The sequence below is a fragment of the Pseudonaja textilis genome, chromosome 3 (genome assembly GCF_049901715.1).
Source record: "Pseudonaja textilis isolate UNSWEBS1 chromosome 3, rPseTex1.2, whole genome shotgun sequence".
In the NCBI taxonomy this organism is placed as follows: domain Eukaryota; kingdom Metazoa; phylum Chordata; class Lepidosauria; order Squamata; family Elapidae; genus Pseudonaja; species Pseudonaja textilis.
In genome coordinates, this window is record NC_141992.1 from 129,483,333 (window position 1) to 129,509,156 (window position 25,824).

Genomic DNA, 25,824 nt, shown 5'->3' on the forward strand with positions numbered 1-25,824 from the left:
TCTGTTCTTGTCATCCTCATTGGAATAATTTATCCAGGGATGCCCTTCCTTATTTTGTATAACTTCCAGTACTAGCTAATCTGATTCCCATATACTCTTTCCATTATCATAAAAAAAAAAAAATGGATGGCTAGATTTATACCTTAATTTTACATGTTATATTTCATAAAGATTAGCTATTTAAAGATAAATCAAAAACTCCAATTAACTTGCAGACGCTCTAAACATTTCCTAGACAAAATATGGATTCCATGAATATTTTTCAATAATTTTAGTAAGACTTACAGCAAAAGATATAATGTGTTCTATACAAGGCTGCAATAAACAGCTTCTTGTAATACTTTTTTGTAATCATTTTTAATTCCTATTTCCAAAATCAAAAACAGCTGGCCCTCATATATCCTGTGAAATTTATTAACCATTTATGTTCATTTGAAGGTTCATTTATTGGACAATTATGCAGTTCCGCAGCTAATTTGTTTAGTTTAGCTATTATATTTTCATGTTATAATTGTGGTACAATATTTCTCTGAAGCTTCACAACTAAAGCTGCTATCTATAGGATTCTTTGTAACAGATAGATAAAGGATTCTAAGTTCAGCACTTGGGCATAATATGCTGATATTTTTCATGAAGCAAGTGTAGGCATCCTTTTTTTTTTTTTTAAGGCTATTTCCCTCAAGAAAATATTAGAGATGAGCATTCTTACTTCTAAAGGGCTCCATCATGAAGTCATAGGTTGTCCTTGAATTATGACCATAACTGAGCCTGGCAATTATAACCATAAGTCATGATGGTTGTAAAATGGGTCACCCTGTGGTTTGGCCCAATGTTAAAACCTTTTTCACAGCGGTCAGTAAGCAGATGAGGTCATAAAGCAAACATCACAGAAAATAAATGAGCACATTGTTACCTATGGGCAGATTTTGCTGGAAACTGGAAGTAAACATCAGTTTGCAGTAAAACCATCATAAAACTCAGGCACAAAACTGGGGTGCTGCAAATGACCATAAATATGGACCTGTTGCCAAGCTCCCAAAATGTGAACATGTGACTGCAGGGAAGTTGACATTGGAACTTCAAAAATCAGATCTTAAATAGCTTTTGGGGATTCCATTGATCATAAGTCAAGAATTAGCTATAATCCAAAAATGCAGTTTGCCCAATTTGGTCATAAGGCATTTTTTTTTTCTTAGAGTAGGGCCTCCCAAACCATGGGCCATGGCCTGTTGGCCACTGAGCCGCGTGAGCAGCTGGCCAGCGGACGCTCATGTGCGGGTGTGCACCCCCCACCACGAATGCTAGTGTCTCCACAAATGTTGTGTAGGTGCTAGTATCACTGCACATGCTGCGTGCACACTCAGGGCCCTGTTTGCGTGTGTGAGTGTAAAGGTGCCTACCCCTCCCCCCCTCCGGACCGCCAACCCAGAAAGGTTGGAGAACTCTGTCTTAGAGTGTATAATTTGTCATCAACAACTTTATGAGTCTTTAGTTGCTTTCAATTTCCTATGATATTCTTATAACCCACTTGTAAAAGCCTATTCAGTTTCAAAAACTATTTGTCACACAACTAAGGGGAGTACTATCAGGAAATTAAAGTTTAAACTCCCATTGAATGTGCAGAAATAGCTATACAATCGTTGGACGTTAGCCAAAATTTTGTAATAGAATTATAACAAATTACATAGTCAATTTTTGTAGAAATCCTGAATTCGGTGGAGGAAAAAAGTTGTTTGACCAACTCTTAATCTACTGGCATTGGGACAGCGTTGCAGGAAAAAAAGAGAATATCATTTGATGGCACCATTTTTTTTACAAGAAAATGAGTTAACTTTCCCTAAAATGGTCGATGAATTTATGGCTTCCTATCATGATTGAGGTTAGGGTTGGGTAAGAAATAATCCTTTTACTAAAAGACATTACCTTGTACTGCCGGGCTTATGTTAAGTTTTTCAGCAGTACTGATAGCTCAGCCATATTTCTTTTTCATTTATAACTGAATACTTTTTTAAATTCTGAAATACTAAAAACTTAAAATACAGGACAAATAAATTGAACTTCACTAATGCATATAAGTCTTCGAACATTTTATTGTAAGACCTATAGTTCAAGCTAACCTTCCGAACTCACTCTAGGCTTTGCTTAAGTAAAGTAAAAATACTGTCAAAACTTGTTCTGCGCTTTGCTTGTTCTTTTGTTTTGCAAGCCTCCGATGGGTATAGCCAGGCAAAGCAGGGGCAGGCTTCGACAGTGCTTACATAAAGTGCTTACACTTTGCTTTGGCATGCCTGACTAGGGTTGAAAAATATTGTCCTCCAACCTATGCATGTAGTTTCATCACCTTAGAGTCATGAATTATAGCTTGAGAACTTTGGGATTATGCTTTTACCTCTTTGGGCAGAAAAATATATATTAAGTAATATGTTGTCATTTAAAAGTATGGCAAAATAGAAGTAAATGATCAGGGTATGTTTGTGAAAGATGCCACAATAGGCAAGTTTTGAAATGTATATTTCATTACTTTGGCACACATGGTATAACTTCCCAACAGGCTAGAATCACTTTATTTATAAAAGTGGAAGCCTCTTTCCTTGGTATTGATCACATGCTGCAGTTTTCATGGGCAGATTATTTCTCATTCTTTTTCTTCTGGAAATAAATTTAGCTAGCACTTTGGACGTGTCTTTTTTTTTATGGCAATCTTGTTAAAATAGTAATCATGCATATGCACAGTAATTATATACCTTGAATCTTAGGAATAGCCTCCAGCCAAATCCTTAAGTTCAGAAGAATTTGATCTGTATTCTTCTTATAAGATTAGACATTCTTGCACCTCTTGATTCACTAAGAAATAAGGCAGTGGAAATCAATTCAGGTAAGTGTGCGTAAGAGTTCAGCACACTAAAGGCAGCTATATTCTCTCTTTTACTGGAAGAGTTCTCAAGTTAAAAAAAATCTAAGAGATCTTCAAGTGTAGGGAGTCCATATATAGCATTTGAGTTCTTTCCGCATTACTTCCCATTCAGTAAACCCTCTTGTCCTTCTGCTTCTGTCATTCCTTTCCTTTCCCCTTCATTGACTAAACATGCAACATGCATTAGGACATTCAAGAAGGTTTCTCATTGTTTCTCCACTCCCATTGATAGAAGGAAGTTTAGAAGCACTGATGCAGCGATGCAGAGAACTCTCCAATCCTATAATATGCATGAAAGAATATGACCAATGGACGTGGACACACAGCTAATTCCAACAGAGTCAGTATCCAGCTTTCTGCAAGGTAAAAGCATCAGCCTTGAATCTGCCCCATATCAACCAATCTAGATAGCATGAAAGAACCTTGCAAAAGATAATAGACTGATACCTTGTTATGTTACTGATCTCATCCAGTAATATTTTTCAATTGAAGGGAAGATAGAATCTCAGAGCTATTTTCAAAAGACTTAATACATTTAATTAAAAAGTCTGCATAATTCTACATACCTAAATAGACTAATCCATTTTGAAAGTTTCAGAATCAATTTGTAGAATGGAGATTTGCTGTTTATATGACCATTAAAAATTCCACATAATAAAAGCTAAGTAGAACCTCAGAATTAAAAATTCAACAAATATTTCAGCTATTATTTTGCTGAATATTGTTTTTAACCCTCAAAGTAGTAATTTCCTTCAACTTTTTATTATTTGTGTATATTTTCAAACTACTCTAAAACCCATATTTAAATATCCATTCTCATTTCTAGAAAATGACAATAAATATACTTCCAAGATCATGTTCATTGTCAGATGATTTAAAGAAATGGTTTATTGGAAGTTTGACTACTACTTTATCACAAATATAATAAACATCTAACCACTGTCTAGAATCTAATAATCTTCCTTAGAGTTACTGACCGATATTATCATCTTATATTTAATACTGATTTCTTTTTGAATGTACCTCTTCTGAGGGAATACTTTCTGAACTGTTTCTGCTTTCTAAGTATGTAGTTTCTTAGTTTAATACTTTTATAAAATGCAATTTTCAGTATCATATACTTATGCTCCTTAACTAATATTCCAGATTTTTCTTCTCTAAAACTTACATACAGACACTTTTAGTAATGCTATGTGCAGTATTAAATCTTGGATAACTAACTACAACCAAAATGTTGGTGTTTTAATGTAGGGTAACTAATATGTTATATAGATTAAGATTAAAAATCCTCTCTAACTGGAGTTTTTTTTCCAATCCCCTTTAAACCAATAAAAGTTTTCATTCACTGCCTCCATTCTAGTTACATAAATATCCCTATCATCTTCTATCCTGAAATTTGTATTGTTTATTTATTTAGAGATCTTGAAGCAGAATAATACAACTTTTATTATCTTTAGCCCACTTGATCAAATTCAGAGTATAGTCCTATTGAAGCAATTCATATACATCTATTCTTGTGGGAATGGGAACAGAATTATTTAATTAGAGAAGTACAAAATATAGGAAGTTCAAGTAATGATTATTTTACACATGTATTCTTGTGGAGATAAGAACAAAAATATTTAATTAAAAAGAAATATAGGAAGTGCAAGTAATTGTTTTACTTTAAAAATCGGTTACTAATATCTGAATCCATATATTCGCCATACATCTTTTTGTATGGCGAATTCATTATTATTCCACAATGCCATTATAGACTTTGTTTTTAAAGTCACCTGAATGGTTTCTTTTTTTTATTACAATATTCTACTTCATTGCAGAATATTGAAGAGGACCTTCATCTTGACAAGTTTTCTGATCCAAGATTTGATAAGCCTTCTTATTACATAATGTTGAATAAACATGAAATAAATATTTGTCCTGATTTTTTCTGTGTGGACAGAAGACATGGAACGTATTCATGTTTACGCTAGTATATAGTTGTATGTCAGTAATATTTATGTATAATGACAACACAGTTTTGTATTCAATAGCACTGACTCCTTACAGGCAATGCAAGGCCATGGTAATATTAAGTGGGGCAACAAGGAAGTGCCTGTTATATAAAACTACATTCCTATTACTAGCCAAAGACAATCCAAAATTTAATTTCACTTGATTTTTCTGTTCACTGTGAAAATTAGGAATTATGACTTTTTAAAAAATTCTAGCCAATAGCTCTACAAATTTTCTTTTAAAAACCTCAAGGTTTGATATTGACTTATCAGTTGAAATCACAACTCTTAAATTGTATGTAAAGAAAAAGGAATATTGCTTTCTTTTTTTTAATTTAATGTTACATAATTCCAGCAAACTTGTAAAGAGGATTAATACTACTTACTATATATGTGTTCAGGATTACTTCTTCTCTGATATTTCAAAATATTAAATATTTTTACATATTCAAAAATATGTAAACATGCAAAGTGTATATGTGTAAAAAAAAACTATAAATGATTTTGCACCCCACAGCTTCATTGGATATTCAGATAACGTGATCAAATAGAGTTTTTGAATTAACTAAATTAAATATCAATTAAATCTAAAATTCTTCCCAGTTGTATATCATGAGATTAATATTGTATATGTCCTTGTGCAATTGCTATGCAGTCTTGCATCAAGATGTGACTCCACTTAGCAAAACAGATATTTCCTGACCTTGTTTTGTCATATTTAGGATCTATCTTGTAAATCTAGTCTCATCTTTTTCTGTTACAAAACTAGTGAAATTATCTCCATTCATCAAGTCTATTTCAAGAGACTTTCAAAAATACTAAATGTTCTTTTCATACTTAATTATGTTTACATTACCTTTATAGATCCTTCTTTATGTATATTCTTATAGTATGTTTGAAAAATAATATGTATTCTTAGAGATACGGAAATTGTTTAGAGTGTTTATTTTAGTTAGGTAATTGTTTTGTTGAGAAAAGTCTTAATCCACTTTCAGGGCATTCTCTTCAGCCAAGGCATTCTCCATTCTTTGATCATTTTTATTTTATTTGTAAACAATTTTTTCATTTTGGATTTTTTCCTTTTGGAAACTAGAGTTTCTTGGAGAGACTTTTACAACCATAATGTTTTGCATTGCATTCCTTGGAATAATATTCTATAAAAATACTCATCTCTTTAGACAATTCAAAGAATTTATTATATTGATTCAGACTTTTAAAATGGGGTGGTATTTTGCCTATTAACCTCTTTTGGTTGTTTGGCCCAATTAAATGCAAGATTACTGAAGCTGAGAAAGACTTGAATTCTGAAGCAAGCAAAAATAGAACCCTTTTTCATACACTCAACATCATTTGATATTAAATTATATAATTAGATTGGAATGGAAGAAGAAATGTCATGATAATAGAAACTGCAATAAACATAAAGAAGCTCAACTCTGTCTTATAGCTTTTCTTTTATTAATAGTTTGTTTCCAAATTTTTCATGTAGTTAGTCTTCTTGTCTTTCAAGATAATTTTATATTTTTTATTATTGAAAGGCAGTATAGTGAGGTTCAGTGCTAGTCAACTGAGAAAACCTATAAAGTCTGACTGCTTTTACATTGTATTTTCTTACCATTTATGAGAATAAATACTTTGATGGGGACAGAATCTAATACGTGATTATAAAATTACTGATTCAAGAGATAAGCAATCAAATATCCCCCAGAGGGGTTTGGACTTTAACTCTTATTAATATTTTGTCTCATTACATAGCCAACATAAGAAATCACTATGTATAATTTACAGCCTATGTCTACAACTTTGATTCCCACAATTTGATGCTAAACTTATATGTTTCCTAAGCTATATAAACCAAAAACATAAAGGAATGTTTGAATTCATAATACCATTTTTTCTGAAGGAGAAACTTGAGCATCCAATTTTACCATACTGAAATATTGCTCTACTGCTACATGTACTCTCCAGACTTGGAATAAATTGGGATATATTTTAATTTCTTAGTATTCTAAAATCTGAGTCTTATGTTTGCAGTGGTTGTTTGTTTTTGTTAATGAATTGCAGAGAATATGTGGAATTTAAAGTAGTCTATTCAGATAATCTTTCATTGTTTAAAGATTTAAGGAAACACTTTTTGTTCTATTCGTCTTATTAAAGTTTTACTAATTTGGGGTATTGTTGAAAATGTCTAGTTTGGACATAAAGATCAAGGAAAGAGGTTTTTTTAAAAGTCACAGCTGCCTTTGGGAATCTGTACCATCTGATTTAGACATATTGAAAATTGAAAAGCTATCTATATAGAAAGAGATTTTTTACAGACTTAACCATAGTTTAGTGAAGTGTATGTAATTCCATGTAAACAAATATACAGTATTTCTTTTAACAGCAGTAGAATGATCCTTTATATATCTGATCGATAGTGACATTGCCAAAAGTAATAATAATCAAGAACTAGACAAATGAAACATTTCTGAATTTACAAATTTTCTTTGAAATTTTTCTTGATTCGGAAGGCATATTGTATAGTAGCACAAATATGTGAAGTAGTTAAAATATCAGAATTCTAATATAAATTGCTTGCAAATCAGATTGAACTTCTGTAAATAGGCATAAAGTCCTTTTTGCTATAAAGATGTCTTATATAAAATGTATCAAAATAAAAATGAATTAAGTTTATTGTATGGCAATGAACCTAATGAGAAGTCAATCTTATACTCAATCTCATTTACAGTGGTTTAAACCACTTTTTTTCCCTTCAGTTTCAAGTAAGGAAACATGGATTAAGACAAGATTGTTCAGATACTAGAACTTACAGCTATAATGTATATGGGCAATGTTTTCTGAGTTCATAAGATGCTTGTGCGCAAATAAATTGTGTTGATAATGAATTAAATATGTGAAATAATTGTATTACTCTTTAGAGTTTAAAATGTTTCTTCTATGTTCTTTAACATCACTTGATAGCTTTTGCTTTCCTTCCTACTCGCACTCTTTTTAGGAGTTGATTCCACTCATTCTGTGTACAGCTTGCCTCCATCCTGAACCTAAAGAAAGAGATCAACTCCTACACATACTGTTCAACTTGATCAAAAGGCCAGATGATGAGCAAAGGTGTGTGCTTTATATTAGCAGGAGGCTTTCTCTTTCGGACTTCTTTTTAAGTCAGGGGTTACTTATTTATTGCGGATTTTCTCTCAATAAGTTTCTAGCCTGATTTAAATATTGTAGCTATATAAATTGTCAAAGGTAATATAAGCATTTTTCAGCAATGTCCTAAGTGGCAACATAATATTCATAGAATCAGTATAGACCACGGCTGTCAAACTTGTGGTCCATGGGCCAGATGCGTCATGCGCTGGCCACACCCTTGCCTAGTTTAGCAAAGGAAAAACAGTCCTGATATGTCAGGTTATGCTGCTGTGACGATGCAAGTTTGACAGCCCTGGTATAGACCAACAGATTAAAAAAACTTGTGTCTGTATAAGTTCCTAATAATCTTTACTCCCTTGATATATTCAGCATTTAGGACTGAGGAATAGGAGCGATGTGGTGGCCTAGTGGTGAAGACACTAACCTCCCACTTGGAAGGTTGAAAGTTCAATCCAAGATCGCAGCAGATGCTTCTCTCTCAGAGCGCAAAGAGAAGACACCTGCTGTGAACTCCACATAGGCATCAGGAAGGCCAGTGAACACTCAGCTCCATTTAGCCATCCCAATGCTACCCAGAATTAACAATTATAAGATTGTAAAAAGAAAGAATAAAGGACTGAGGAATGGGTGCATATTATTTCCAATGGGTTATTGTCTGAATTGTTTTGATATCTGAGGGGAAATTCTACAAGGAGCTATCCCTGATTATAAAAACAAAAAAATAAACAAATTGCTGCACTTTATCTGATCTAACCCTGCCTTATGACAAAATAACCCTTATGTTTGCCCACTTTGAAAAATGTAATTTTTTTTTTTAATTTCATAATAGCATTGAGTTATAAAAAAAAAGTTTGCCTTGTTCAGTACTACGTGGCCACATAAATAGGCCACTTTTCATTCAGTTCTCCTGAAATCTAATCTCTTTATTTCAAAATAGTTTATTTTTAAAACTTGTTTTGATTTCTTCAAATGATCTCTCTTGTATAAACCACTTGAGTATATATTTTTAAAAATGTTTAGGTATCTTCCATCTATTTTGCCTTATTTTTAGCTACTGTTCTTATATTCACAATTTATTTGAAATTTCAAATAGTTCATAGTATAATATTACTGAGCAATCATAAATCTACCATGGATTGGTTTGAAATAAATACTATATATCCATTCCCTGTTCAGAAAACTTATAGTAAATAGGTTTATGACTAATCCTCAAACTTTGAATCCACTCCTGGATATTGCCTTGGGGTAGTAACATAACAAAAAAAGTCATTGTCAAGCTCTAATCATCAGGTTGTGTCTCATGAGACTGTCCGTAGAAAAATATTAAAAAATCAAATTATCTGAGAAGTTATCTTGGCTTTGCAGCACAGACTTAGAGCAAACTGCAGATTCTTCAAGCAGAATTTAATTTTTGAAGGGAGATGATGCAGTGCTAATTGAGGAACTGACATCTTTATAAACCTTAGAAGACTATTTCTACCCCTGTATTGAATGGTAGGTAGTGGATAGTTACATTTCTTAAAAACATGTTTAAAATTAAATATAGTGTAAGATTCAGTTTCATAGAGATTCAGTTTCATAGAAAAATAAATGTTTAGCTATATGTTGCCAATTTGATATACAGGAGATAGTAAGCAAATATTCTTTATTCAAACAAATCATCAGTACAGTAGACCAAATCTTCTGATTATATAACAGAATAAACAGTTCTGAGCATTTTGAAGTGTTTACATATATTAATAAAAGATCTATATTTTTTCTTTCCCTCTCACTTTTTTTCAATTTATAACTTACATAAAGTATATATTTAATGTTGCACAATATAAATTATCTAGACTTCATTCTGCTATAGTATATATTCACATTGTGGATCGTTTTATCTACAGCATTTTTCTTACAGTGTGTATATTTTATATATTTACTTATGAAAAACCATAACTGCATTTATTTTGTTTTCCAAAATATGAGCAGCATTTTTGTACAGGTAGTCCTCATTTAGCTATCACATTGGGGCCAGTAACTCAATCATTAAGCAAAAAGGTCCCTAAATGGAATTATGACTATGATATTACTTCAAGTTTGCTTTCCAGGCCTGAGAAGCTTACAATGGCATTGACTGCCATAAAATTACTTTTTCATCACCATGAATGGTTGCTAAATGATACAATCGCTAAACAAGGACTGCTTGTAAAGTCAATTCCATTGTATACAAAAACAAGATAAAAGTGTGCATTTACGGCAGAAATAAAGAAAAATATACTTTTTAAAAGAGCTTGTCTTTGAAAGTTATTCGTGTTATTAATTGTTGACTGGCTGTGAGTAAAAGAGCCATCTGGTTCAATTATCTTAGTTATTCTTTCAGACTGTGCATCTGCTGTTTGCTAAATGTTTGCAGGTTACACTACATGTTTTTTCATAATAGGCTTGTTTCTTTTTTCTTTTTACTAGGCAAATGATTTTGACTGGGTGTGTAGCATTTGCACAGCATGTTGGACCTACACGTGTAGAAGCTGAACTCTTGCCACAGTGTTGGGAGCAGGTATTTTGCATTTAATTAACTATAAAATCATATTTTTCCAGCCATAATAATACGATCAGTAGCATTTTAAAATCACATATGGTGGAATATAAATCTGCCAGAACAAATTCCAGGCTAACAAAAATCAAGAAGAGTTAGAATCTGAATAAACCATATCTCAAGTAAAAAGTCAGATATAGCTTTTCTGTGGAAATCAAGGAAATTTTCTGTTCAGTCTATAAATAGAAGATAATTGAAGAAGTTACTAAAATGAAACTTCTTATTGTTCACTTTATAATACGGGATTTATAAAAAAAAATATTGTAACCAAATTACAGGAGTAAATGTTAACAAATATTAATGAAAAAAAATTTTCTCCCACAGATCAATCACAAATATCCAGAAAGGCGGCTATTAGTAGCAGAGTCTTGTGGAGCATTGGCACCATATCTTCCTGTAAGAGTTCTATATGCAGTTGTTGTTGTTGTTGTTGTTACTACTTTAAATTGAATATATATTGTCAAGAGATTAAAGCTGTGGTCTACAACCAAAATCCAGTGAGATTCAAGGAAGAGGTTTGTAGTAGTGTTATCATGTTTCCTGGCTTATTGTTAGGTTCAAGTAAAAACAACATGGTCTGTTATAAAAATTAAGTAATCTATGGTATTCTTGTGCCAAATCCCAGTATTTCATTTTTATATCCTCCCCAAATTACACTACCAAAACCAGAAGGAATTCAGAAAGTTTTGAGTACTAGCCAATTATCATTTATATTTTATTGGCAGTTGCATTTTTTTATATTTAACCAAGACTTCATGGCCAAATCAGGTTCATTTTCTTTTATTTAAAACTTTTTAAATCTTTCATTTAAAAAAAAAAGGTTTTAAAACCATCTAACATATTTTTTAAAATCATGCTTTACTTGTAAAGTACCCTTTCCTAAAATAAAAATAAAAATGTAATATAAACCAAGATGTAAGCACTTTTCAGGAGCTGTAAAAACAAACAAACAGCTAATCTTTTTTAAAAAGTAAAACTAAATAGAAGAGTATTGAGTCAGAGGGTTCCTTAAGTGGCATGTTTTTATTCCACCAACCATCTGAAACAACAGAGTGGTGAACATATGATAACTTTAATAATCATCCTCTTGAAGTCTTGCCATTTTCCTGTAGCTAATTTTTGACTAAAAGCTGATAGAAATATCTTGCTACTAATTGGCCTTTGCAGTTTTGAAGTATGCAGTGCTGGCTAATACCAGGTTACTATTTATTTTCAGAAAGAAATTCGTAGTTCATTGGTTCTTTCCATGCTACAACAGATGCTAATGGAAGATAAAGCAGATTTGGTACGAGAAGCTGTAATCAAAAGTCTTGGTATCATCATGGGATACATTGATGATCCAGACAAATACCAGCAGGTATTGTGCCTGATTATATGTATATGAGTACAAGCATATGAAATATATTGTTTACAGTGATCCAGGGTAAAGTATTTTGTACAATTACTGAATAACCTTCATACTTAAATTATTCAGTCATCAGTATCTAGAATGCTTGTGCACTTTTTATATGAATGATGTTCCTCATTTTCTTACCATATAAATCATATTTACTCTGTAATTTTAGAAATTTAAAACAATTATTTACTTTTTCTTGTTTTGCTGTTTTTCCTTTAAAAAGAAAAAAATACATTTTACACATAAAATCTTTACACATAAAATCTTAAATCAAAACATTTTCTATTGACTCCTTTGACTCCTTTTCTGTTTTGCTGTTTCAGAGAGTCTAGTTGTGATTGTGAAGGTGCGGAGTGATCAGATTTCTTATTTCTGCTTTTTATTTATTCCTGCTGTTTTTCTATTTGGAAAGGCCACAACCTAGAGTTGCAGAATCTCAATAGAATTATAATTAAGCCTACTAAAATGTACATAAAATTCTACTGGTATTTCATTATGTTATGTATTTAAACTAAGTAACATTCATACATGTGTTTTTCCATGTATTGCCAGGGATTTGAACTATTACTCTCAGCATTGGGTGATCCCTCAGAACGAGTGGTTAGTGCAACTCATCAAGTATTCTTACCAGCTTATGCTGCTTGGACTACAGAATTAGGAAATTTACAGTTGCATCTTATACCTACATTGCTTAGTAAAATTGAAAAATTACTCAAGGTAAATACATAAAATATATAAAAAATCAGATATTTTTTATCATTTGTGAAAGACAAGAAGTTTTAATATAAACCAAATAGTTTTGGTGCCTTTTACTTCAAGGCAAAGATGTGTTGATATATTTGGTTGTGAACAGGACCATCATCCATCTTCCTTATTATTCTGCTAAACATTTATCTTAAGACCTTTGAGTTGCCTATTTAACTTTGTACTGTAATTTGTGATGTATGTAAAAGTAGTGGAAATATAAATACAGGTAGTTGTCAACTTACGATCACAATTGGGCCCAACATTTCTGTTAGCAGGGTAATTGTCAAGTGAGTTTTGCTCCAATTCACAACCCTTCTTGCCTTAGTTGTTAGTGAATCACTTCAATTGTTAAGTTAGTAACATAGTTGTTAAGTGAATCTGGCTTCTTCACTGACTTTGCTTGTCATAAAGTCACAAAATGGTCACATGACCCTGGGACACTGCAACTGTCATATAGTAAATACAGACCATTGCCAAGCATCCACATTTTGATCACATGACCATGGAGTTGTTGCAACACTCATAAGTGTGAAAAACAGTCATGTCACTTTGACACACTTGCAACAGCTATCCATGAAGGAAATTCAGGAAAATCTGTTATTCTTTTAAGATTCTGTCCTTGTGGCAAAGGGGAAGTTGAAAACTGCTGCTGCTTTCTTGTTGGAAGCACTGAGACACTTCTGGAATAAAAGAATTTGCCACATCACCATTGCCCAGGGGATGCCCGGTTTGGGGCTCCTTTCATGATCCTGTTAATATGCCCACCAAAGTGGTACCTATCTATCTACTTGTGATTACTCACTTTAAAACTGCTAGGTCAGCAACAACTGGAATGAATTGACAGGAGCTCACTCCACCATGCAGAAGCACTTGGGTCGTCAAATGCATGCTTGCCGATTGTCAACCCAGCACATACCTAACCACATAACCTACCGTGCTGTGCAGCACTCGGGTCTGAAATCTGTGCTTGCCTGATTTATCAAACGAGTGTCCTAACTACGTGGCAGTTGAAAATATGATCCTTATATTGTACTTCCCATTTTATAAAAACACATATTTTATATTTTCCCTAATGACTAAATTTCCAGGTCATTCAGTTTATTTTTTATACGGTTGTTAGCAAATCAGTATGGTTGAGTTTCTTTGAAAGTGGTCAAAATTTCTTGTATTGTTTGTAAAATCTATTTTGGTTTTAGAAACAATACAAGTTGTATTGATTATTTTTATCTTCTTTTGTTACTTTTCATTTTTACCTTCTTTAAGTGGAGTTCTGGTTATTAATCATAATAAAGGTCTGACTGATCAACTATACATATACATTCACACACACACAAACACACACACACACACATGCTTTTTAGGAAATGCTGTTGAGTGGCTATGTAGTAAAAAAAAAAGGCAAGTTGTAATTTAGATTTCTGGCATATGTTACAGGAAAGTGAACATGGACTGGATGAACATAAACTCCACATGTATCTTTCTGCTTTACAATCCTTGATACCTTCTCTTTTTGCATTGGTGTTGCAAGATGCCCCCTTTACAAACAAAGCTAAGCTTCAGGGAGAAGTCCCACATATAGAAGGTACCTGCTTCAGTATTTTCTGTAAAGCTTTATTTAGAAATAAGATACCATAGAAATGCTGGTGTAGTTGTTGGAATTGTTCAACCATTTTTGTTTCTGTTTAGTTTAGACATTTTAATGCTTCTTTGGGAAATAATATGTTTTTTATATTTATATGATATAATATATATTTGCGTGTGTGCGAAAACTTAAGAAAACAAATATGTATATATGTATATATACACACACATATACAGTATATGTGTGTGTGTGTATGTATGTATGTGTGTGTGTATATATATATATACACACACACATACATACAGTATATGTGTATGTGTATATACAGGGCGGGGGGGGTGTATTCTTTGAGAGCAGGCACTGGAATTTCCTTTTAATGTGTGCCATTGTGTAGACAGAGAAGTGACAATAAAAGTTAGCTTGTTCCAATGTTATCAGAAGATAAATTTTTGAGCTCATTTCTAGAGATTGCATGGATACATACATGTGATTTTCTCCGTTACAATATGTTAGTGTTTGGGGACAAACCCCCAAGCACAGTGCACAGCAGCAGTCAAGCCAGGCAGCCAAATGAGAGAGAGGCTGGGCCCAAGAGTATACACACACTGGATACAAAAACACTGTTTGTAGTTTTAAATAGTTGTTTAATTCACACAGAGTTTAAGCAGTGTCAATCAGTCCATATGTCATTATCCAATATATCCATCCAGTAACCTAGTCCATTAACTAGTCAGTACAATGTCTTTATCTGCTTGTTGAAATATCTTCTACTCCCGATACCTTTCTCTCGAAGACAACGCTGAGTATGCACAGGATATCAGCTCACCAAGTAAACAGTCCTTTTGTTCAGTAGAAACGGTATCCAGCACAGTAGCCAACAAGCAGACGTCTCATACAGGAGTAAACAGCAGGCAGCAGAGAGACCAGCGACCAGAGACCAGGAAGTGTTACGTTTCTCTCACTGCCTTTTATTGCAGCTTGCAACCGCACCCTTAATTATCTAATTACATTGCAGTTTGGTGCTTAAAGCTACAAACATATTAAACTTAGGTTTATATATTTATTCACCCAAACCTAGTTGGTGTATCCATATACCCAACATTCTCCCCTTTTGGGTGATATAAATATATAATACCCTTACAATCTAAACCCATACTTTTCACAACTCTCTAGGTGCTTAATGGCACCTTGGGCTTTAGTAAAATTATCAGCTATATTGTCCTCCGACATGCAGTACTCCAGCTGTATCATTTTACTCTTTACAGATTGTCTAACGTTTAGATACCTTAAATCTGTATGCTTGCTCCTAGTTTTTAGTGCAATATTTGTGGCCATTTGAATTGCTGCCTGATTATCTTCATGTACAATTATAGGATAATTTACAGTTATACCCATATCATTCATCATTTGTTTATACATGATTAACTCAGTACATAATAGCGATAAACAGGAGAATTCTGCCTCCATAGTAGACAAACTTATATGCTGTTGTCTAATTGACTTCCAACCTATTAATGTCTTACCCAGCATTATGGCTGTTCCTGAAGTCGACTTTGTTGTGTCTCTTTCTGATGCAAAGCTAGCATCTGCATAAGCACTCAATATGAGATCACCTTTTGGTTCTAGATACAGTGCATAGTGTAATGTTTCTTTAAGATATCTTAAGATTCTCTTCAATGCATTCCAATGACATTGAAGCGGATCATTATTATGCCGTGCCAGTTTATTAATACTATAAGCTATATCTGGCCTTGACCAATTGCTAATGTATGATAAGCTACCAATCAAAGATTGATATATTGCCTTATCAAACTTGGGACTTTGAGCATCCATTTTGCAAATATCCTGACTCATTGGAGTCTTTGCAGGCTTACAAAGTTCCATCTTATAATCTATTAGCAATTTAGATATCTTATCTTCCTGAGATATCTTAAAACCTTTCTGTGTTTTCAGTATATTCAAACCTAGATATTTCTTTATCTCCCCTAATTGCTTGATTTTTATTTTCTTACCTAATGATGCAATTATTTTATTTGCTTCATCATTAGTCTCAGTAATCAAGGCAATATCATCAGTAAACAATAATAATAATGATATTTTCCCATTTGTCTCCCTCTTAAACAGACATGGATCGGCTAAACCAGCTTTAAACCCTATATTGTTCAGTTCCTTTACAATATACTGGTTCCATTCATAGCCCGATTGTTTAAGACCATAGAGGCTCTTCTTTAACAACCAACAATCATTATTATTTTCACCTTTAAATCCACTAGGCTTTTTCATATATACAGTATGTCTTAGTGGGGCGTGCAAGTAAGCAGTTTCCACATCTAAATGGTTAACAATATATTTCTTGCTTGCTGCCCACACTAAGGCTGCCCTTAACGTTGCTGCTTTAAGACTAGGTGCAAATACCTCATCATAGTCATTGGCACTTTGTCTAAAACCTTGGGCTACTAATCTTGCCTTATGGATTATATTTCCATCCTTATCAGTTTTTATCTTAAAAATCCATTTGCAGCCAATGGGTTTTATATCAATAGGTAATCTCACATTTTCATATACTTTCATATCCTTCAAGGATTTCAATTCCTTATTCATTGCTGCATACCAACTTTCCTTATCTTTAGAAGGATACTTTTTAATTTCATCCACAGTATTTGGGACTTTATTTACCTGGCACACTGTGTTAGCCTGGTATCTATCAGGCGGTCTAGATATTCGTGTAGTTCTTCTGGGAATTACAGGGCTTGTATGAGGACTTTTTTGAGTTACTACCTGTTCATGTTCCTCATCTTGCTCAGCTATTGGTTCTATTTCTTCCTCTATAGGCACAATTTCTTCCTGTATTTCTCTCTTTACTTTATTCTTAAAGTTACAGGGATTCTTAATGGGATTTCTATAGGATTCAATAATCACTTCTTTATTGTTATCCTGTTCTAACTTATCCCATCCTACGTGCTCTAGAAATTGGGCATTGGCACTACATAACACCTTAGATGTGCCTTTCTCCCAAAATCTATATGCCCTATGGTTAGCTTGGTAACCAACGAAGAAAAATTGTTTAGCTCTGTGTTGCCCTTTACGCCTGAGTTGTGTAGGGATATGCACCCATGCTGGTGCACCAAATGTGTGCAGGTAACTCAGATCAGGCTTCCTGCCATGCCACATGGTGAATGGTATTTCACCAGTAGTTGTGTTAACAACGTTGTTCAATATGTTATTAGCACACATTGCAGCCTCCCCCCACACATAATCAGGTAATCCAGAATCAGTTAACATTGTTCTAACCATTGCCTGTAGTGTTTGGCCTCTTCTCTCTATAAATGCGTTGTGTTGTGGTCTGTATGGTGCAGATTTCTTGTGCTCTATTCCAGCTACCTTTAATCTATTCTGGAATTTGCTATTAACAAATTCCGTACCATTATCTGTCACCAGGGTTATTAGTTGCCGTTTAGTCTTTCTTTCTGCAAACTTTAACCAGTTGAAGAAATGTTGATATGTTTCAGTTTTGCTTTTCATTAGGTAGCAAAACCCATATCTAGAGTAATGGTCCATAATGCTCAGTATATATCGAGCACCCCCCATACTGGGTTTCTTTGGACCTATAATGTCTGCAAATACTACTTCTAAAGGTTCTTTCGTTTTGAAACCATTTAGCCTATTTGCAGGCAATATTTTACTCTTATCTTCACAGCAGACATTACAACGCAAATATTTATCACAAGGTTTTAACCTTATTCCTTCAGATAACTCTACTGTACGTTTTAGCATTTTAAAATTTACATGCCCCAAACCCCTATGCAATAAATGGATACATTCATTATGAGGCTTTATATTGTTAAATACAGTCTGTGCCTCCCCTTTCTTACTATCATGTAAGACATACAATGCTCCATTTAAAGCTGCAGTTACCCTTTTGTTATCTCTTTCAATTATGCACTTATTATTCTTAAATGTAATTACATAACCTAGTTTGTCTAATATTCTTACAGAAAGTAAGTTCATCTTTAACTGTGGTACATACAACATTTTTATATTCTGGTTTAAACATGGACAATATGCAATACCTTCACCCTTGGCCTTGAGGTGCCAGCCATTCGCGAGTGATATATGTTGAGAGCTTGTAGACATTTTTATAAACTTTGTCTTATCTCTCGTGATGCAGTGGGATGCACCACTGTCCACCACCCATAAATCATTCTTCACATCACAGTTGCTAAACGTGGCTAGTTCAAAGGATTTCTTTGGCTTTTTTACATTCTGACTTTTTCCTTTTCTGCAGAATCTTGCCAAATGTCCTCTGCCTCCACAATTAAAACACTTTTTAATTGTGTATGCCGTCGAAGATAAATTCTCTTCCTCCGGATGCTTTACTTTACATAGCTGGTTTCTTACAAGCTTTGAAGATAATTTCTCTTCTTTATTAGGCTTATCTTCTCTCAGCTGGTCACGTTCAAACCTTCTTCTGGCTTCTTCTAATAGCCTGCCGGTAATCTCAGTTACTGATAAACTGTCTTTTGGCAATACTTCTAAAGCAGTCACAAAATCATCATAGGTTCGATCCAAAGAAGACAGTATGATGTATACTTGTTGCAACTCATTAAATATAAGCTCTTTTTCTTGTAATTCCCGAAAAATGCTTTTCATACAGTTTAAATGAGTTAACATGTCTCCATTCTTCTCAAGATGTGTTCTAAACAGCTTCCATGTAAGATTGATATGAGCTCCTACACTGTCTCGAACATAAATCTTCCTGAGACTCTCCCAGCAGTTTGCAGCATTTTCCTCTCCACGGATATGAATGAGTTGCTGGTCTGAGAGAGTCAGTCCTATGATGCATAAAGCCTGCTCATTCTTTCGTTTATAGTCTTGTATCTTTTTGGCATCCTCTTCAACATTAGGATCTAAGTTAGATACATCTGGTGGGTTTTTTATTATGTCCCACAAACCTTCTCTTCGTAGAAGTAAACTACATTTCATTGACCATGAAACATAGTTTGTTCCATCTAGTCTGGATATCATGGACAGACTTGGCAAATTTACTTGTGCCATTGCTCTTCAGATAAATAACTATTCAACAAACAGTTTGTACAGTAATGTGCAACTCACACCAACCTCTGCTATAACCTGGTTAGTTAGACTGTGCTCACTGGGCCCATAACCAATGTTAGTGTTTAGGGACAAACCCCCAAGCACAGTGCACAGCAGCAGTCAAGCCAGGCAGCCAAATGAGAGAGAGGCTGGGCCCAAGAGTATACACACACTGGATACAAAAACACTGTTTGTAGTTTTAAATAGTTGTTTAATTCACACAGAGTTTAAGCAGTGTCAATCAGTCCATATGTCATTATCCAATATATCCATCCAGTAACCTAGTCCATTAACTAGTCAGTACAATGTCTTTATCTGCTTGTTGAAATATCTTCTACTCCCGATACCTTTCTCTCGAAGACAACGCTGAGTATGCACAGGATATCAGCTCACCAAGTAAACAGTCCTTTTGTTCAGTAGAAACGGTATCCAGCACAGTAGCCAACAAGCAGACGTCTCATACAGGAGTAAACAGCAGGCAGCAGAGACCAGCGACCAGAGACCAGGAAGTGTTACGTTTCTCTCACTGCCTTTTATTGCAGCTTGCAACCGCACCCTTAATTATCTAATTACATTGCAGTTTGGTGCTTAAAGCTACAAACATATTAAACTTAGGTTTATATATTTATTCACCCAAACCTAGTTGGTGTATCCATATACCCAACACAATATAAATATTGTTTCTTGTGTCCTGGATTTATTTTAATTATCAATTTAACTAGAGCCTGTTTTATTTTTTAATTATAAATATTTTGGTTGCTTGCTTTCAGTAACAAGGTTCCCAAGACCTGTATCACCTCTACAGGATGTGGCCACTATAATCGGAAGTCGTGAACAACTAGCTGTATTGTTGCAGCTTTATGATTACCAGTTAGAACATGAGGGTACCACAGGATGGGATACCTTACTATGGGTTGTCAATCAACTGTGAGTTCTCCTTGTTTTGTTCCATTTGATAATTTTGTTTTTAAATAATATTTTTAATGTCTTTCTTTCAAAATTTACACTATAATCTGTTTCAGCATTTTCAGATGACTACAGGTAACATGCAAAACTTTTTCATATTTAAATCTCTTAATTCAGGAACATTACTTTTAGATTCAGAGGAGGTGTCTCAACATTGGTAGACATTTTTCAACACTGCTCTGACCATTCTAGAAATGCTGCAAACTAAATGTTAAATTAATGTTTAAAGCTGTGGATGTTTCTGGAATGGCCAGAACACTTAGTATTCTCATACTGAGTTTCAAACGTAACAATTCTGAACTCAGAACATTTTAAATTAAAAAAATTAAAATGTGTAAATTTAAAATATACTTAAAAATTAAAATATTTTAAATTTAAAATAAAATTTAAAATACCATGCAGAAAATATGCAGCACAGGCCCATAGCTAGATTTCCAGCTGACCAAAACGCTGACAGGCCCATAGCTGGATTTCAGGCTGACCAAAACGCTGACAGTCTGTTTAGTATTGATCACATTCTCATAGTTGACTCCTGGTGATGTGCATTGCCCTGTAATGTTATCATGTTATCACTACAGGTAGTGCTTGCTTAATGACCAGCCACTTAGTAAAAATTCAAAGCCTCCCCAAAAGGTTTTTATAGCCATTCTGGAGTTCCCTTCTGGAATTCATATGACTGCATTTGAGTTGTTTGGCAACTGGTTCACATTTACAGCCAGTTACAACATTCCATAGTCACATGACTTCAATTTATAATATTTTATAATAGAAACGAATGGATTTGCTTAACGATTGTGTTATTCACTTTACAACCACAGCATTCACTCAATTGGATTGGTCATATAGGTGTCTCAGCTTACAACCATTGTCACTAATGCCGGAATTTCCAGATTCCATTATGGTTCTATGCAAAAATGTATACAAAATGTTGTCATTAAGAGTTGTGATATATCTTGGCGCGGAGCTGGCATCGTGACGATACAGCATGCAATCTTGGAGGTCTGAGATTGCTGCCGATATCTTTGCTCCTGGATGATCCAATTGGACCTAAACCGTCCCGAAGAGACGGTGAAAGTGAAGAGCACATCCTGCCGATCCCAGGGACACCGCAAAGTCCCTGTTAGATCCAGGAGAAGCTCTTCTTGCCAGCACCAAAGAGGCAGTCATTAAAACTGCTGAAGTTGGGACAGCTCCTAAAGGAAAGAAAGAATCTGTAAAAGTTTTGACAGAAGTGACTAAGCGGCGATTTTAAACAGGAGTGTCAAAGTAACGCTTTGGGTTTTTTTTCTCACTGCTGGATTTTTTTTTATACTATCTTGTATCTTGAAACTGGACTGGTTTTCTTGTTCATATCTATTTATTTTCTTCTCCTTTTTGACTTGTAACATTTTAGGCTAGAGACTCCCTTTAGTTAATTCATTTTTAAAAAAATATATATCTTTTTTTCTTCTTTTTATTAACTCCCATTATATTCTGCTCGGAAAAGGAGGGGGAAAAGTGAGAGCAAAGAAACTTTGTAACACTGCCAACTAGAAGCTTGAAAATATTTTTTTTCCCTGTGACCAGACAAAGCTGAGAAGGAAAAAACTGAGACTCTTTTTCAAGGACATCGCTATTTGATAAGATAGAGAGAAGAGCATGAGAGAGTATTATTGCAGGTGCTCTTCTGGGTTTCTATCAACAGCTGGAGTCTGGTGTTGAAATGTAGTGGGGGGGGAAGGTGATAGGTTTTTGGAGAAGACAGCTATAATAAGAGCCTTGGATAATTAAATAAAGTACAGTGTGCTCTTTTTACTTTTTCTAAGTTGTACTATCCTTTCTCACCAGCTTTATTGCATTTTTTTTATCTCCTTCTTTGTAATAATTGTTTGGGTTGGAACTTGCCTTTGTTTTTTTTCTCTTCTTTTTTTTTTGGAAGTCCAACCTCTACGTTTGCTTTTGATTTTAAAGGGAAAGCCTTAAAAGTATTTTTTTTCCTTCCCTGGTATTTTTGTTTTTTTATCTACTTTTTTTGGTTTATTTTTATGCATTTTTTTCTATCTGAGACCTTTCAATTGGATTAAGGTATTGAAGAACCTGAAGAATTTTTCCTTTTTCTTTTTTCTCTTTTTCTCCTTTTTTAAAGCTCTTTTCTTTATCTTATTTTTGATTGGATTAAGGTATACAAGAACTTGAAGAAATTTTGTCCTCTCTTTTTTTTTCTTTTTTTTTATTATTATTACTGGCCTGGGTTTTTTTTTTACTGTTTTTATTTTGAACTACAATTGGTTATTTCACAATTGGATTAAGGTTTAGAAGAACCTGAAGATTTTGAATTGCCTAAAATGAGTAGGAAATTCACAGCTCCTGGCTCTTTAACTTCTACTTCTTCCTCTCCACCATCTGGAGGACAACGTTCAATACAGACAAAGAATAGGGAAAACCGATGAAAAAGTGGAGAAACTCCAACAAATGATGTTGAAGTATGATGAGAGATTCCAAAAAATTGAAGAAGAAGATAAACAAAGAGACAAGAAGATTGGAGATATGGACACTAGATTAACGGTGGTTGAACAAGACAACAGTGGCATGTTGAGATGGGAGATGGATAGATCAGAATTCTATCTTAGATTTCAAAACAAAGAGGAAGAAAAGGGACAAACTTAGCTGAGATAATGATAGAAATACTGGCTGAAGCCTTGGAAATAACTCAAGAGAAGATGATGGATGGAATAGATGAGGTTTATCGAGTTTTCACAAGATATGTGATGAGAAATAGCCTACCAATGGAAGTTCACATTAGATTTACAAAGAAAGCCATTAAGACGCAAATACTGCAAGTGGCAAAGGAGAAAGCATTGAAATACAAAGACAAGGAGATTGTGGTCTTGAAACAAATACGCAGAAGAGTGAGAGAGATGAGAAGAGAATACCGATTCTTGACTAAAATGCTACTCAAAAAAGAGGTGAAGTATAGATGGTTGATTCCAGAAGGTTTAATGTTCACATGGCAAGAACAGAGGCAAAGAATTGACTCAATTGAGAAAGCGGAATTATTTTATATAGAATTTTTTGGAAGGAAAGAGGAAGAGGCAGAAAAAGAGATCTCATTAATTGAATTTCAAGAGGACTGTCAAATGGCAACTGAAAAAGAAGAAGGCACAGTAGGTGGAAAGGTAGAAGCCAAAGAACAACGTGAATTAAGATCTACGAGAGGTGCCAAACCTAATTATAAAATATAACCATGAAAGAGAAAAAAATGATTACAATTAATATAAATGGACTCAACTCAGCCGTTAAAAGAAGGAAAACCTTTCATAAATTGGAGAAATTAAAATTTGATATAATTTGTCTACAAGAAGTACATATTAAAAAAACAATATGAACAATTGTTGGTACAGCCAAAATTAGGGAAAATATTTACTTCCTTGACACAATGTAAGCAAAGAGGAGTGGTTTTATATATCAAAGAGAGCACCCCAGCAAAATTGATTTATACTGATGATAATGGAAGAATACTAATGGTGGAAATAATGGACAATAATATGAAAACACTCCTGATTGCAATATATGCTCTGAATGAGAAAAAAGAAGAAGGACATGATTTGTTGTTGGGGTGGCATGCTTTTTTATGGTATAAAGGAACTAAAACACGGGTATTTTAGAAGACATTATATACGGGAGTCTCTGTGGTTAAACTGGGAGAAGATTAAAAGACAATGTTATTTGAAAATCCCAGTCTGGTTATCGACTATTGAAGCATTCTCGTATCCTATAATATACAAAAAGGAACAAACAGTTAGATATGGTGAAATATTGAATGAAAAGAGTGAACTTAAATCTATACAAAAACTAGAGGAACAAGGTATAAAGATGAATTGGTTTTCATATGCGCAAATACATTCAAAGTATGATAAAGATTCTAAAGCAGAAGGTTTCTATGATAAACTGACTGACTTAGATAAGATTTTGACAGATACTGATGAAAAGCTGATTAAAAAATTGTATGGATATCTATTAGAAATTAAACTAGAAGAAGAACAAGTTAAAGAAACTATGATTGCTTGGGGGAAGAATTTTGGATATGGGATTGATTTAGAGAAATGGCAAAAATTGTGGTCTCAAAATTATAAAATGACAATGTCAACAGCATATAAAGAAAATTTGTATAAGATGTTTTACAGGTGGCATTTCCCCCCGACAAGAATAGCAAGAATGTTCAAGAATAAATCCGGAAAATGTTGGAAATGTCATCAGACACCTGGTTCATATTACCATATGTGGTAGACTTGTGCGGATGCTAAAAAATACTGGACTAAAATCCACATGTGGTTGGAGAAAATGATGAAAAAACATATAGACTTGAAACCAGAGATATTTTTATTGGGAATTTTACCTGAAATATATAGTAAAGATTTGAAATACTTGATTGTAAATGTATTAACAGCGGCTAGGATTGTTTTTGCTAAAAACTGGAAAAATGAGAAGATACCATCACATGAGGAAATCATTAAGAAAATATTGGAATGTGCTGAAATGAGTAGATTGACATTTGAAATTAGAGAACAAGAGGATAAACAATTTTATAAAATTTGGGATCTTTTCTATCAATGGTTAGACAATAAAGTACAGTAATGAAATATGTAGATTTCTAGAAAATAATAATTATATAAAGATGTACTTCTTTTTTATTATAACTACAAAATGATTTTAGGATAGATTTGGGATGATAATATGAACTGTTATACAATAAATTAAGCAAATTATGGTTATCTTGTAAAACATGAATGAATAAAAGTATAGTCAAATGATTGATTAACAATGATACTAAGGTATTTAGTTTTTGATTGACAATATGAGATTATATGTAATGTAATTGTAATTGAAGACTACAAAATGGAAGCACAAAACAATTTGTAAACCAACCGGCACACTGTATGTACACCTATGGAAGACAGCTTGATGTTTTTATGTTTTGTTTGTTTATGTTTGTTTTTAAAAACCGATAAAATTTAAAAAAGAGTTGTGATATATCTTAGTTAATTTTAGAAAGCTTGAATAATACAAGTTTATATTTGTAATCACATTAAAATTGTAAATAAAAATAAAATAACTTGTTTGGGCCTAAACACCAAGAACAGCAGAGTCTTCCTGAAGAAGAATCAGCTTGCTTACATTAATCTTAAACTTGATTTTTCAGGTTGCCTCAACTTATTGAAATTGTTGGTAAAATCAATGTAGCTTCAACAGCATGTGTTCATGAATTCTCAAGGTTTTTCTGGCGACTTTGCCGAACATTTGGAAAAATTTTCACCAATACAAAGGTATAATCTTATCATGGTTTTGCCTAATGTTTCCTTATCTATTAATAATCTTTTCTTGTTAATTATGCTTTTTCTATTGTAGCATGTAGACCTTAAATGC

At 33.5% G+C, this 25,824-nt stretch overlaps 1 protein-coding gene across 9 annotated transcripts in view; it reads left to right on the top strand.

Annotated features, from left to right (window-relative positions):
* RELCH (RAB11 binding and LisH domain, coiled-coil and HEAT repeat containing) overlaps positions 1-25,824 on the top strand; it is a 76,562-nt gene that overhangs the window by 24,702 nt on the left and 26,036 nt on the right. For 8 of the 9 annotated variants that reach the window (XR_015743086.1, XR_015743084.1, XR_015743085.1 and 5 more), the window contains 8 exons: positions 7,907-8,019; positions 10,507-10,597; positions 10,961-11,032; positions 11,853-11,993; positions 12,585-12,749; positions 14,214-14,361; positions 20,226-20,382; positions 25,601-25,724. Coding sequence is in view for 6 of the 9 variants with exons in the window: in XM_087930755.1 (XP_087786881.1) it covers positions 7,907-8,019; positions 10,507-10,597; positions 10,961-11,032; positions 11,853-11,993; positions 12,585-12,749; positions 14,214-14,361; positions 20,226-20,382; positions 25,601-25,724 (1,011 nt within the window). In the remaining 3 variants the exon portion in view is untranslated. Of the gene's footprint in view, positions 1-3,153; positions 3,278-7,906; positions 8,020-10,506; positions 10,598-10,960; positions 11,033-11,852; positions 11,994-12,584; positions 12,750-14,213; positions 14,362-20,225; positions 20,383-25,600; positions 25,725-25,824 lie in introns of those variants that run through there. The other variant, XM_087930756.1, reaches the window with a different exon arrangement.